The 15,123-nt window shown below is 36.7% G+C and overlaps 1 protein-coding gene across 2 annotated transcripts in view; it reads left to right on the plus strand.

Annotated features, from left to right (window-relative positions):
• The window catches only part of DENND5B (DENN domain containing 5B), a 183,593-nt gene that overhangs the window by 77,256 nt on the left and 91,214 nt on the right, over positions 1–15,123 (plus strand). For both annotated transcript variants that reach the window (XM_080809936.1, XM_080809935.1), the window contains exons 2-4: positions 323–388; positions 3,483–3,592; positions 13,703–14,369. In XM_080809936.1, coding sequence (XP_080666062.1) covers positions 323–388; positions 3,483–3,592; positions 13,703–14,369 — 843 coding nt within the window. The remainder of the gene's footprint in view (positions 1–322; positions 389–3,482; positions 3,593–13,702; positions 14,370–15,123) is intronic.

Genomic DNA, 15,123 nt, shown 5'->3' on the forward strand with positions numbered 1-15,123 from the left:
CTTTCTCCTGATACGTCTCTTCAAATCATCATTGAGAAGAATATATGTGCTTTTTTCCCATATGAATAACTGGTACAGATGTTTAAGTAGTATTTCACTTCTTATATTAAAATACAATTACTTATTCTCTGTGCCTTCTTATTACTAATAGCTTATAAGCTGCATACTGTTGGTGTTAAGCTACATTCCATTGATGTTAATGTCTCATGTTTATTGCTTTTGTTTAATTTGTTATTCTCATTTTCCATTCTTCAAATTCATTTTGCTTTTGTGTTTGTGTTTCATTGTTTATAAAGTTTTTTGTTTCTATTACATTATGTAGTTTTGTACCAATGGCTAGAAGCAGATCGTCATGGCAGGAGCCAAGATGCTACAAATACGACTTCAGGTAAAAATAAAAATAAAATAAAAATTGAGGTGTAGAAATCATTATTTTAAATCACCCCAAGCCCATCATAATTGGTTTTTCCCCCCAATTTTGTTTGGGCAAAAATAGGTATTACTTTATATTTCTTTTCTCTCATCTGCATCTTAATTTTTGTAAAGACCTCATTTGCTTCAAGCCTTGAAAAAATTATTCACTAGTTTTAAGCTCTCTTGGCAGATATATCCTATTTTCTTCGAAGGAAAGGCTGAATTGCAGCTTAAATTTAGTAGCAGGTTACTTGGCAGTATTACCTGGAATTAAGTTTATATGTATTTGTAGTGGGGGATATTAATATTTGCCCAAGTTTATAATCTTTGTTCATTTCAGGATAGTGTTTAAGATTTTAAGTTGATTTTAAGTTGAGTAAAGAATGCTTATGTATCATTTCAGTTTCCTGGGAACCCAAATTCTTAGACTGATTTCATTTCTCCTGCTAAATCCTAGCAGTAAATTCTAAATTAGAAATTCATTTATAACATGGGTTCAAGAAGGAGAAGACTGGGTTTTTCCCCTCACCTCTCATCTTCAAAAGGCATCATCAGGATTCTCTTCTTTGGTAATAGTAATGATAACTATATCCACTCATGTCTAAATCATTAACAGTGTTATCAAAATTTCTACATAATTGGTTCTTCCATGAATTTACATCAAAATAGTATTTGCCAAGACAGCTATATATACAGCAATGACCTTTCCTCTTGCCCCCCTTTCTTGGCAGTCTAGTAGGTGGTGTGTTGGCAGCAGTGGTGGTGGTTCTGTTTTTCTTAGATTCGTGTTTCTGTTTCATGAGTCTTTCCATTTTCTTGTTTTTATAAAAAATTTTTCTCTCTTTGAAAAGAGTGGTTTTCCTTCTCTATCTTCTGGGTGGTTCCATTGTGCTTCAAGAGGGTGTGGTGTTCTTTAGTTAACAGAATGTTATATTGAAAATGGTACTGTCATGGCTTTTCTGATTTATCCTCTGTCCCATTAATAACTTGATATATGAATGAAGATAATGTTACTATTTTAACCAAACTCAGGCAGGAAGTCATTAAAAAAAGGTAAGTGTTGCAAGGAGTTATATCTTGCATCTTGGATTATGTGCTGTTTCTTCTGCCATGATAGTATTTCACATTTTATTTATACTTAGATAAAAATAAACATTTCTGGTATATGTTGGTGGGTGGAGAGGCATTATTGTTTGTTGTGTATTGTCTGAGGGTGTCCTGTTCCTGTGTCAGTAGCAGAGTCAGCAGCATAGACCTTTAGAACCAAGTTTTGTGTTTTCTGTGACTTAAAGTAAAGTGAAAAGTAGTCTTTTTTTTTTTTTTAAGATTTTATTTATCCATTTGAGAGAGAGTGAGAGCAGGAGAGATCACTGAGGGAGAGGGAGAGGGAGTAGCAGACTCCCTGCTGAGCAGGGAGCCCAACACAGGGCTAGATCCCAGGACCCTGAGATCATGACCTGAGCTGAAGGCAGACGCTTAACCAACTGAGCTACCCAGGTGCCCCTAGTCTTTTTCTTTTCTTTTCTTTTTTTAATGAAGAAATGAATAATCTAAAAATTCTTAGTGTTTCCCTGAGAATCTAGTGTCAGCTTAAAGAATGTCATTTGCCCTTCCTGAAGTCAGGCATTCTGAACCCTGACTCTTTCTTCAGGCACACTGACTCATGGGCAGTTCCACATTTTTCCATCAGCTTTGTAAGCTTACTCAAGAGGCATATTGCCAAAACTTATAAATTATCCTCAGGGATGCTTTTGACAGTTTTTCTTCTAGAAGTGAAAGCTCTCTATCTATCTCTTAGAAGATAGAAAGATGGAGTAGAAAGATAGAGATGAAACATTTGCCTAGGTAAGTAAGAAATATCCAAAGGAAAATGATCATTAGCCAGGGCTTAAATTAGAAACAGTACATTAGTTGCTGCAGCAAATCTATTTAAACTATGTGCTTTTATTCAGAAAAGCTTCTGTGTATTTTATATTGCAGTTTCCAACAAGATTTTAGAGTGTAACTTTCCCTCCTTTTGTGATCTGTTAAGTTTCACACTAAAAGGTGTTTTATATCCATCTTTTCATATTTTTACCAAAAATGGAAACTGAGTCTAACTAGATGCCCAATTATGATTTATAAATTACTTGGTATTTTTACTTCTACAAATAGTGGTAAGTAGCGTTTATCTCTTGATATTAATAGTTTGTGTTTTACACTTAATTAGAACTTAAATAGAAAAAAACACGAAACAGAATGATATTCCAGCATCTTCTAATTCTTCATTCTCAATTTTTTGGCATTGAGAATTTAAGAGCCATCCATTTTAACATATTTTATGGAATTAAGGCATTTGGGGGAAACAGGTTTCATGGGAATTAATTTGGTCAAGGAGATAAAGAACTGAGCTGACAACTATAATTGAGGGTTTTTTATATGTAATAATCAAAGTATAGCCTGCCTTTGTCTTTCCCAAATTTTGACAGGTGAGGAATTTGGCTTAGAATAGCTTGTTTCTTTCCATAGGTTTGGTGTTGTCTACTAAACTAGACAACTCAGTAATGATGTTTCTGATTCTGTTAATTCTGTTACTTGTAAAAGCCTGGATGGAGTTACATTTGTTAGATTTCTGTGGAAGCTTAAGCAGAATTGCCTCATGTGAGCACAGCAGCATTGTGTCTGTCCAGATACAGAATCTCAGGATTAGAAGTATGATTCAGGATGCTCAATTCAGGATGTTCTGTTAATAAATTAGATGTTTCCAAATAGGTTTTTTTTTTTATCACCACATACTGAAATGAGGACAGTAATTAGGTTACAGCAAAGATTATTTGAATAGATCTTTATTTTTAGTATAGTTGTCTGGCCAAGATGTTGAAATTCAGATTCTAAAGTTTTAAATGCAGATCTTTTATTAACAGTTCCTTTTCAGTTGTCCACTGAGAATTTTTACAACTCAGATTGTTAGAGGTAGAAATTGAATCCAATTTCAACATTATCAGTCAGTATATCTACAAAATAAAAATAAAACTACTACATGCTTTTGAAAAAATTCTAGATATCAACTAATTAATTATTTGTTTTAGGTGAAAATTTTGACCAGAGTCCTTTGAGAAGAACATTCAAATCCAAAGTGCTGGCTCACTATCCTGAGAATATAGAATGGAACCCTTTTGATCAAGATGCAGTGAACATGGTATGTATTTTTTTTTTTAATCTTTAACCTTCTTTTTATTTTGTTAAGAATGACAGTGTTGGGTGCCTGGGTGGCTCAGGGGGTTAAGCCTCTGCCTTCAGCTTAGGTCATGATCTCAGGGTCCTGGGATCAAGGCCCACATCGGGCTCTCTGCTTGGTGGAGAGCCTGCTTCCTCCCCCCCTCTCTGCCTGTCTCTCTGCCTGCTTGTGATTGCTCTCTGTCAAATAAATAAATAAAATCTTTATATTTATTTATTTATTTATTTATTTGAGAGAGAGAGAGAGATCACAAGTAGGCGGAGAGGCAGGCAGAGAGAGGGGGGAAGCAGGCTCCCCACAGAACAGAGAGCCCGATGCAGGGCTCAATCCCAGGACCCCAAGATCACGACCTGGGCCGAAGGCAGAGGCCCAACCTACTGAGCCACCCAGGCACCCCAAATAAATAAAATCTTAAAAAAAAAAAAAAAGAATGACAGTGTTTACCTTATTTCATTTAATGTTTTAAATAAACAATTCTTTAAGATCAGTAATATTGTCCTCGTTTTATAGATGTGGAAAATGAAGCTCATAGAACTTAAGTTACTTTTCCCTCAGTCCCCAGGGCAGATAAGTGTGTATAATGGAATCTCAAAGCCCATTTTCTTTTTTTAAAGTTTTTATTTAAATTCCGGTTAGTTAACATACAGTGTAATATTGGTTTCAAGTGTACAATATAGTGATTGTACACTTGAAATTGTACACAAAAATATAGTGATTCAGTACTTAAATACATCACCCAGTGCTCATGACAAGTGCACTGCACTCCTTAATCCCCTTCACGTATTTCACCCACCTCCCCTCTGGTAACCATCAGTTGGCTCTCTATAGTTAAGAGTCTGTTTCTTGGTTTATCTCTCTTTTTTTTCCCCCTATGCATGTTTATTTTGTTTCTTAATTCCACAAATGGGTAAAATTACATGGTTTTTGTCTTTCTCTGACTGACTTATTGCACTTAGCATAATGCTCTCTAGCTCCATCCATGTTGTTGCAAATGGCAAGATCTCAATTCTTTCTTAAGGCTGAGTAGTATTCCATTGTGTGTATATGTAACACTTCCTTATCCATTCGTTAGTTGATGAACACGTGGGCTGTTTCCATCATCTGGCTGTTGTAGATAGTGCTGCTATGAACATCTGGGTGCATGTATTCCTCAAAGCCCATTTTCTTTTCCTACTATTAAGCTGTGTTTGTGTTCGTATTAATTCATACATAGATGATTTGATAAATGGTAATATTTGTTTGCCTGGAGAGTTGCCAGATAGAAGGAACACAGATCCAGTTTTCTTATTTCAAGGAATGTTGTATGTTGGGCCTTAAATGTGTCATATTCACAAAATAAGGAGGAAAAGGAACTTGAATTCATCATTTAGACATTAGTAGGAATTTGTTTATAAGGAGTTTGAATTAATGCAGTGAGTTACCATTGGTGGTTATAAGTCTTTTTAGAGAATCTTAAAAATAGTCATAGTTTTCAGATTATTTAAGAAGGGTCCCAGTTAGACGCCTGGGTAATATTTTGGGATTCCATGAATGGAATTCTGTGATTATAAAAATCAGGGTGCTCCAAAGTGAGCAAATCAGAGATCAGGCATAATAGGCACTGAAATAATTTAAAGTGGACTGAGACACTGGTAGGTATAGTTCTTTTTTAGTATTTTAAAGGTAGAGCTAAAAGACGCCATTATGATATGATACTATAAGGGAAGGAAATTAATATATAGTAGATACCTGCTAGTTATCTCAAGTACGTTACTTCACATACATGCTGACATGTCCCCTGTAAGAGTTCTTACTCATATTTTACAGAGATTACTAACCCAGAGTTATAAAGGGAGTCTCAGGTTAAATCCAGATAATTTTTACTCTGTAGCTCACTTTTCCCCATCTACATGCTGCCTCCCTCAAAGAAAAATGATATAACTTAGTTTTGACCTATACCAAAATGACGTGGGTCGCATTAGACCTTTTGTGGTATTTCTCTATCACAGTAAATTCATTCCAGTCTGAGTTTGCTACAAAGAGGGAGTAGTGTGGTACTTTTTCTAATAAGTACAAATGCACTCTGACTTTGATTCTTCACAGAGCATAGTGTAGTTATTTCTTTAATTAGAGATGCCATTTTTCTGGAAGTTAATACTGTGGGGCCTAGCCTCATCTTTGGTGAAGACCGTACCATAAATATTAAGTGGAACACAACTGTTTGTCATATTTATGACACCTGGAGGAGCACAGGGAAGCTTCTGACTAAAATAGTCAACAAACAGCAATGACGAAAAATAATTTATCAGCTGCTATGCCAGCAAATTAATAGAAAAATATTTTTAAAAAGAGTGAATGAAGCAATGGAAACCTAGATAAGAATTTAAATAGATTACAACACTTGACTTCTTAAATTAGAAGATATTTCAAAGTATAAATTCACCTGTGACAAATTAGAATGATTTTTACTACAGTATAAATCCATAGTCGTTTGGAACAAAATGCCACACTTGGGGTGTTTTCTTTTTGTTAATCATTTGAATGCATTAGTAGTGAGACATCCATGATAGTTTTAGCCTTGGTCTGTAAAGCATTCATCTTTAAAGCAGTTACCAGCTTCCTTAATCTGTTTTTGTTATTTTCTTTCTTCTTGCCTCTGGGATTATTTTATGTAGGCAGCCAGAGTCTCCTATGAAGAATAAACACATAGGCTTGTGTTTTGACAGTTAAGCATCACATAGTATCTTGGTTATTGCTGCAGATATAAAAGGATTTGCTGACATTCCATGAAAATCTTTGAAAAACATCCCATTAAACTAGTCTGCATTTGGGTCATAGATTTACTGCCCTTAATTTTCTCTGATTTTTTAGCAAGTACACTTGTATGAAGCTATAATTTATTCCCATCTAAAGGTATAAAGCTTTCTTCTTGCCTTTAGCAAAATCCTACTCCAATGAGTCATCACCTTCTATAATATCAATCATTTCTTTAACAAGCAACAGTGGTGCTTTGAAAAAGGGTCATTAATTTCATACAGAAATTAAATCCTCCAAAGCAGTGAACTTTGTTAAATTTAAAAAAAAAAATTCCGTGAGTGCCGTGCAAATATAATAGAAAATAAATGTAAATGACAGGTGAAATTGTTTTGAATTAATTGCTTCTTTATGTCTCTTTTGATTACTGATTGAGAGATTTTCATGAAAAAAAAGGGGAAGTATCATAAAACAAAACAATACAGCAATCCTATACCTAGAACTAACACATTTCAACATTAACAAATTTGCTTCAGATCAGTTCTTTTTCTCTTAAATGAAGCAGAGAATTGCAAGTAGAACTGAAGTTCCCCTGCCTCCCCCTACCCCATTTCAGATATCTTTGAGATAATCTGCAAATTGGCATTCATGACTATTTAATGTTCTGGTCAGTAGGTTTTATCCTTAAGAATGTAGTGAACCTAGGGATTGTTAGGAAGAAAATATGTTCAATACCTTTTTAAGCAACTTATATGAAATATAAAGATTCTGTTTCATTAGTCAATTCTAAATGAAACATCTGATCTATGATATTTAAAGTAACTAAAAGACTCATAACTGTTAAAAAGCTTTTTATAATCTATAAAGCTCTAAGTTTATAATTTACTGTTTACTTTGATCACAAGGGTAGGGTGGAATGTCGAGTAAAGGGTAAAGGATGGACTGAAAAAAAGCCATTCAGACGCTCATCTTGTAAGATTCAAAGGAAAAAGAGCTATATATACTTTTTTTTTTTTTAAGGATTTTATTTATTTGAGAGAGTGAGAAATAAAGAGGGCATGAGCAGGGTGGAGGAGCAGGGGAAGAGGGAGAAGCAGATTCTTCGTTGAGCAGGAACATACTCAGCAAGTACTTGAATTTTAGATGGATAACCCTTAATTAGATTAATAGGTTTGACATTAGAATGAAATAAGACCTCGTTTTATCCAAGTTTAATTTCTTGTCCCACAATGAAACCATAGGAATGGAGCTTTAATCCAGCCATTACCAGGGGAGCCCACTTGTTTTCTTATCTTTGCAGCTAGAATAGTTTACAGACATCTCAAACATAGCATGTCCAAAACTGAACTCATAGTCTTCCCACTAGCCTTGGTCAGTGAATGGTACAGCCATCCACCTAGTTGCCTAAGCTGAAAATCTGGCATTATCGTTGAAAGTTCTCACTTTCCTGCCTTCTCCTATGTGCAATCAGTTATCTATCTACTTCTCTCTGTTTTTATACACCCATCTTAGTCCGAACCCTCGAAGTCTCTTACCTGGACTTCTGCTCCTATCCTTTCCATTCTTTACACTAAAGCTGCTTCTTCTGTGGCCACTTCTCTTGGGAAGCCTCTTCTACTTCTCTTTCCCCTGCTGAATTCTTACTGACCCTTCAGGTTTCATTTTAAACACAATTTTTTCAGAGAGCCATCCCTGACCACCTTTCTACCATTGTCAGTTCCCTTCAGGTTCTCTTAGGACCTGTTAGCTCCTTGTACCTTTTTGTAGTACCCATCATGGTTGCAAGTAAATGATTATGTAGGTAGTTATCAGCTCTGTGTCTCCTGCTGTAACGTAAGCATGGTGAAGACAGGCACACTTTCTCTTATTCGTTGCTGTATCCCTAGTTTTACACACGGTAGAGGCTGAAGTCACTGAATAAATGAAAGAATGTTTGCTTACTTACAATACTTCCCTTTCCTGTCTTTGTCTTTTCAGGTGTTACCTCCCCTGCAAAACCATCTTAAGCAGGAGCAGTTAGGTGCTCTCTCTTCTCTATTTCTATAATGTCTTGAACATACCCTGCAGCAGCATTGATCACATTATTTTAGAACCGTTGGTTTCTGTGTTTGTCTTTTTTACCAGACTGTGAACTTTCTAAAGAGATTATTTCCATATTTGTCTTTTGAATTACCAAGATCTAATGTAATATATGACATAAATATTTATTAAATGAAAAAGGAGAAAGAGAGGGAATGAAGGGAGGAGAAAGGAGGAGCAAACAGACCTATAATTTATCTTTCATTTGTATAATAAGGGAAGGCATAGAAGTCATAACACTATAGGAGATGGAAAAAGGAATTGTAATAATTCTAGCCAAACCACCTGAAATAGTCCAGAGTGATAATAAGGACATGTAGTCGGTTGCTCAAAGACAGGGATACACAGCACTGTGAGCTTACTTTGGCTAAAATAATCGGATTACAAGTGGCAGTCAGGTAAACAATGACAACCCTAAATGTTCAGTTGTTTTATTGTAGGAGAGCGGGTTGGAGAGGGGATATTGTTAGTAAAAGACAGTATTAGGGATAAAAAGATATTGTTGAATACCCTAGTGAATGAATCTTGATTTATGTCTCAGGTTTTCTGAAAAATAAACCTGACAATTCATACAAGAATTCCTACTTTTAAAAATGAAAAGGCAGTAGCATTTTCCAAGTCATGGTTCCCAGATTAGAAATTTAATTCTTACTTTTTTGGATTTGTAGGAAGAGAATTTAAGAATTCTTACATCTGTTATCTGTAGCATAGAAAGTCATTCTTTACTTTGAGCACAACTTTTGGCAAGCTTTTCCTGTAAATGTTTGAATGCATGCTCAAGAAAGCTACAAAACCTTAAGGGAATATTTGGCAGCTGTGCAAAAGCAGTTGAAGCTGTAATTTTGTGGTTTATGATGTCAGGAAAGCCTATCAATTAAATTAAATCTTTATTTTGACTTTGGAGGTCACATTTCTGTATTGCCTACTACATGTAAGAAGAAAACTATAGACCTAACCAAGAGAGGAGCTAAATCTGATCCTACACCCCTAGCTGTTGTTTTTGTTTGTTTTCTTGTTCATTTGTTTATTTATTCATTCAACAAATACATATATGGCATGCAGTATCCCAAATAAATATTTGAGCACAGCCTGGAGCAAGAGGGATTCATATCTTCTTCCTACAATCTTTATTGGCTATAGTAGATGTGTTAGATGAGTTTTTAGTCCTAAATCATCAGAAGTTTTCCTCCTGTTCTAATGAAAGCAGTTTTAATGTGAAGATATGACTATGAAAATGTCCTGCCATGGCCTTTCCTTACACAGCTATTCCCAAGATTAGGAATAACAATTTTCCTCTAACAAATTCAGGTATTTGTGTGTTTTACCTAACTGTGTGTCTTATTCTAGCCAAATATACATAGTAGTTTAATTCTTTTCAGCATATATAAAAATAATTATGTAAAGCTACCTTAGTTATTTCTAGGTCTCATATTCAGTGATATGAAATACAAAGACATTTTCACTAACCTAATAATAGTAACCTTCATGGTTTTTGTTTTTTTTTTTTTAATATTTTATTTATTTGACAGAGAGAAATCACAACTAGGCAGAGGCAGGCGGAGAGAGAGGAGGAAGCAGGCTCTCCGCAGAGCAGAGAGCCCGATGCGGGGCTTGATCCCAGGACACTGGGATCATGACCTGAGCCGAAGGCAGAGGCTTTAACCCACTGAGCCACCCAGGCGCCCCTGGTTTTTGCTTTTTATATCTATTATCAGTCACCATTTATGGCCCCAAATAGTGTATTGTTCTGTATTTGGTACTCTTAATATGTTTACAGTCATAGCAATATAACACCAGTCCTTGAGTCATTTACAATCTAGAGATCCAGACAAAATAGAGAAACTAGTAATGTGTACCAGTTTATAATGTAGCATTTGTATACAGCAATCCAAGACTTTCATTTCTTCCCCCTTCACTAAAGACTTTCTAGAGGAAAAGTGACATTTTAATGGCATTTATAGGATGAAAACAGTATTTTTTATGGAATGATAAAGGAAGGTTCTTTAAGATAGTATTTATGTGCAAACTTAAAGTAAGGGAGTGTCTCCATTACCTATTGCTATATAGCAGACCACCCTAGTACTTACTATTTAAGAGGCTTAAAACATGGGTTGTGGGTTAGCAATTTTTTTTTTTTCTTTTTTAAATAAAAGGCCAGGTAATAGAGTGCCTGGGTGGCTCAGTGGGGTAAGCCCTCTGCCTTCATGGTATCAGAGTCATGGTATCAGAGTCCTGGGATCCAGCCCTGCATCGGGCTCTCTGCTCAGCAGGGAATCTGCTTCTCCCCTCCCCCCCCACCCCCACCCCCCCACATGCCTCTCTGCCTTCTTGTGATCTCTCTGTCAAATAAATAAAAATAAAATCTTAAAAAAAAAAGGCCAGGTAATAAATAGTTGAGGCATTTTTTAGGCCATACCATTTCTGTCAGTTACTCATTCATCTCTGCTGCTGTAGTGCAAAAGTAGACACAGACAGTGCTTAAATGGATGAGCACTATTGTGTTCCAATAAAATTTTATTTACAAAAAAGGTGGCAGACTGGATTTGACCTAACCACTAAAGTTTTTTGACTCTTTCTTTTAAAAAATTATTTATTTATTTATTTATTTGAGAGAGAGAGAGAGAGACTGCACAGGCAGGCAGAGTGGCAGACATAGGCAGAGGGAGAACCAAGCTCCTCGCTGAGCAAGGAGCCCGATGTCAGGACTTGATCCCAGGACGCTGGGATCATGACCTGAGCCGAAGGCAGCCACTTAACTGACTGAGTCACCCAGGTGTTCCAAGTTTGTTGACTCTGGATTTAAAATAACAAAATTGTTAACTTGGCTTACAAATCTGCAGTTTGGGTAGGGTTTAGCAAGGTAACCCCTCTGCTCTACTGAGTATCAGTTAAGAGTGGTTCAAAGGGTAAAGACTGGAGTCATCTGAAGGTTCACTCAGTCATAGGTATATCTCCAGGGCTAGGAACATCATTAGGGAATCCTGTCTCTGTGTGATCTAGAGACCATGTGGTCTCTAGCTTGGTAGCTTCAGGTTAGTTACATTTCTTACATGTTGGCTCAGAGGTCCCAGTGTCTGTGACCAGAGAGAGAAAGAGGGAAGTTGTATTGCCTTTTCAGCCTGAAAAGTCACTCATTTGTTACTTGTTACCTTCATTACATTTTACTTGACTAGACCAGGAGTGGACAAACTAGCCCTTAGGCCAAATCCAACTGGCTACCTATTTATAAATAAAGTTTTGCTGGAACAAAGTCATGCCCATTCCTTTATGTATTGTCAGTGGCTGCTTTTACACTACAGTGGTAGTGCTGAGGAGCTGTGACTAACATTTTAAGGCCTGCAGAGACTAAAATATTTATTAGCTGGCTTTTTACAGAACAAGTTTTCAGGTCCTGGGTGTAGGCACTTCCAGTGAGCCATCCATGGTCTTAATGCTGTTGTAGACATTGCTGCTTCAAACATTGGGGTGCACGTGCCCCTTTGGATCACTACATTTGTATCTTTGGGGTAAATTCCCAGTAGTGCGATTGCTGGGTCATAGGGTAGCTCTATTTTCAACTTTCTGAAGAACCTCCATACTGTTTTCCAGAGTGGCTGCACCAGCTTGCATCCCTACCAACAGTGTAGGATAACCTCCCCCCATCTTGCATTCTGTTCCCACCCACAGGAAACATGTGTCACTTCCTCAGACCTTCATGTTCTGTCTTGTGGGCTTTTGCACATGTGTCCTCTCTGCCTTCTCTTCATCTCACTAACACCTATACTCATCTTCAGGTTTCCACTTAGACTTTTATTTTTTTCTGGTAGCTCCTTCTTTTTTAATTGATGTCATCCTGTGATGTTTTTCCCATGGCAGTCTGCATTTACGCTATCATAGCACTTCCCATACTTTATTTACAGTTCATGATTTTTTTAGTCATCTGCTGTCCTTACTGGACTGGAAGCTCCATAGGAACAGGAACATGTCTGTCTTTCTAACCTGTACCACCATCATAAGGTCTGGCTCATAAAGACACTTAGTAAGTGTTGACAGTTTGAATGATGGACATGTAACTTTAAGGTGAATTGCGTTTTCTTAGTAACATGGGGAGAACAACTAAATTTCACATCAGATTCATTGTTAAGTCTGAACAAGAAAAATGTAATAACTGTGGTAAAATTATTTCTATGCAGAAAGCATATTGCACTACAAAAATAGAAATATAAAAATTAATAATGATCATTATGTTAGTATAGTTAAATTACAAGTTTTTTTCCTTTAGGATATTTCAGATTTTCTGTAATTTGTTTTATTTCTTTTATTTAAAATGTTTTAAAAAATGAATTCAAATTGCATTTTAAGAATCTTAAAGATAGCATCTTCAGCGCCTCAGGTTATTTTGTTCCCAAGTTTGACTGAATCTGGGTTATTACCAAGACCTAAAGCATAATACCTACTGGAGCCAATCTAAAATGTCTTTGTTTATACTCTTCTTCTTCAGTAAATCAAAAAATCATTCCATTTTTAAAGTTTCTGTTTCTAAGATCAAGTTTCATATTGTTCAAAATAGTGAAAATGAGCGGCACCTGAGTGGCTCAGTTGTTAAGCGTCTGCCTTCGGCTGCGTCCTGGGATCGAGCCCTGCGTCAGGCTCCCTGCTTGGTGGGAAGCCTGTTTCTCCCTCTTCCCACTCCCCCTGCTTGTGTTCCTCTCTCACTGTCTCTCCCTCTCTGACAAATAAATAAATAAAATCTTCAAAAAAAAAAAAGTGAAAATGATACTCTTGTTTTTATTCTTTTTTTCAATTTATCAAATGAGCCTTCGTGTACTTCCACATTTCTCTGAAATATTACCATCATTGCTCCAAAAATGGTACTTATATTTAAGAATTTGTAAAGTGTCTTGGAATATTTTGCCTTCAAGTCATTGATAAAGTCAGGCTCAGAGAAGTCACATGCGGTGCTAAAGGTCAGAGGCTTGAGTAAGAGGTTTACTGGGAACACGTTAAAGATCTTTCCATTCTTAGTCAGACCTCCTGAATGTAATACACAGTAAAGATGGTTCTCCTTGTATACATTTATTTTAAAAAATAGTTTTATCAGTGTGTCAATGAGGAACTTAAAATGTATTTCTAACTGAAGGCTGCTGCTAATAATATTAAATATGGATAAAACCTCTGTGTCCTTTGGAGTCCTGTTGTGTTAAAAACAACAAACATTTTTTTCTAGTTTGAAGTTATTTGTGTACTGCATTCTGATCCTTTTCCCTCTTTCCTCCACAGTTGTGCATGCCTAAAGGGCTGTCTTTCAGAACTCAGACTGACAATAAAGACCCTCAGTTCCACTCATTTATAATTACCCGGGAGGATGGCTCTCGTACCTATGGTTTTGTTCTGACTTTTTACGAAGAAGTTACCAGTAAGCAGATCTGCACAGCCATGCAGACGCTCTACCAGATGCACAACGCCGAGCATTACAGCAGTGTGTACGCTTCATCCTCCTGCAGCATGGATTCGCTGGCCAGCAGTATTGATGAAGGAGACACCACTTCCCTTTTGAAACTCCAGCGGTACAACTCCTATGACATCAGCAGAGACACGCTGTATGTTTCAAAAAGTATATGTTTGATCACACCGCTGCCTTTCATGCAGGCGTGCAAGAAGTTCCTCATCCAGCTTTATAAGGCAGTAACCTCCCAGCAGCCGCCGCCCTTGCCACTTGAGAGCTACATCCATAACATTCTCTACGAGGTACCCCTTCCACCTCCAGGGAGATCACTGAAATTTTATGGGGTTTATGAACCCGTCATCTGCCAGAGACCTGGGCCCAGTGAACTCCCCCTTTCTGATTACCCTCTTCGAGAGGTCTTCGAGCTTCTGGGATTGGAGAACCTGGTGCAGGTGTTTACCTGTGTTCTTTTAGAGATGCAGATCCTTCTCTACTCACAAGGTAGGTCTTCCCTGGATTTTAAGTCTCCCCCAGAAAAGTGCATATGAATCCCAACTATTGCATTTCCATGGGGTATATTACTAGAACCAAATAATTAATGGTCAGAGGTCTTCTGTTTTGTGTGAAAGGAGCACCTGTTTTAGGTGGTACCAGAGGCTAAGATATTACTTCTCTTTGAGGTGTCAGTGGCTGTGAAGAAAAACAGGAAAGCATACAAAAGCCTGAATCTGGCTGACTTGAGTGTATTTATTTTTTAATGAAAATAGGCTCTTTTTTCCAGATAGTACATAATCATAATAAAAGAAACATACTTGTTTTCATAATGGAAGTGAGAGAATGATGTTAGTACCAAGAACATGCAGCTGTCTTATTTTTTGCAGATGAGTAAAGGTTCCCATCAAAACTCAGTTGACATTGGAAAGGCATAAATGAAATTGTTGACTCTGAAGCTTCCTAAGGCAATCAACTTTGGACCTTTGCCTGTGGGAGATAACACTAGTTGTGGCTCTCTTGAGTCTAACAGTTCTAGTAGAGTTATTTGGGGTGTTTTTGTTTTATTTTGCTTTTATTCCCAAAAGGAAGTTATCTTTGTAATGTTTCTCATTCAATGTTCTCCCAGCACATACTTAAGAAACTTAACAGAATTTGGGTTTTATTTGATGAATGCATTTATGATGGCTAATGTTGAGCTTAAACTTAGAGCACTGGCTCCAACCTGAACATGATTTTGCAGAGAAAATAGAGGTGCTTTGTC

The sequence above is a fragment of the Martes martes genome (assembly GCF_963455335.1).
Source record: "Martes martes genome assembly, chromosome: 8".
Lineage (NCBI taxonomy): Eukaryota > Metazoa > Chordata > Mammalia > Carnivora > Mustelidae > Martes > Martes martes.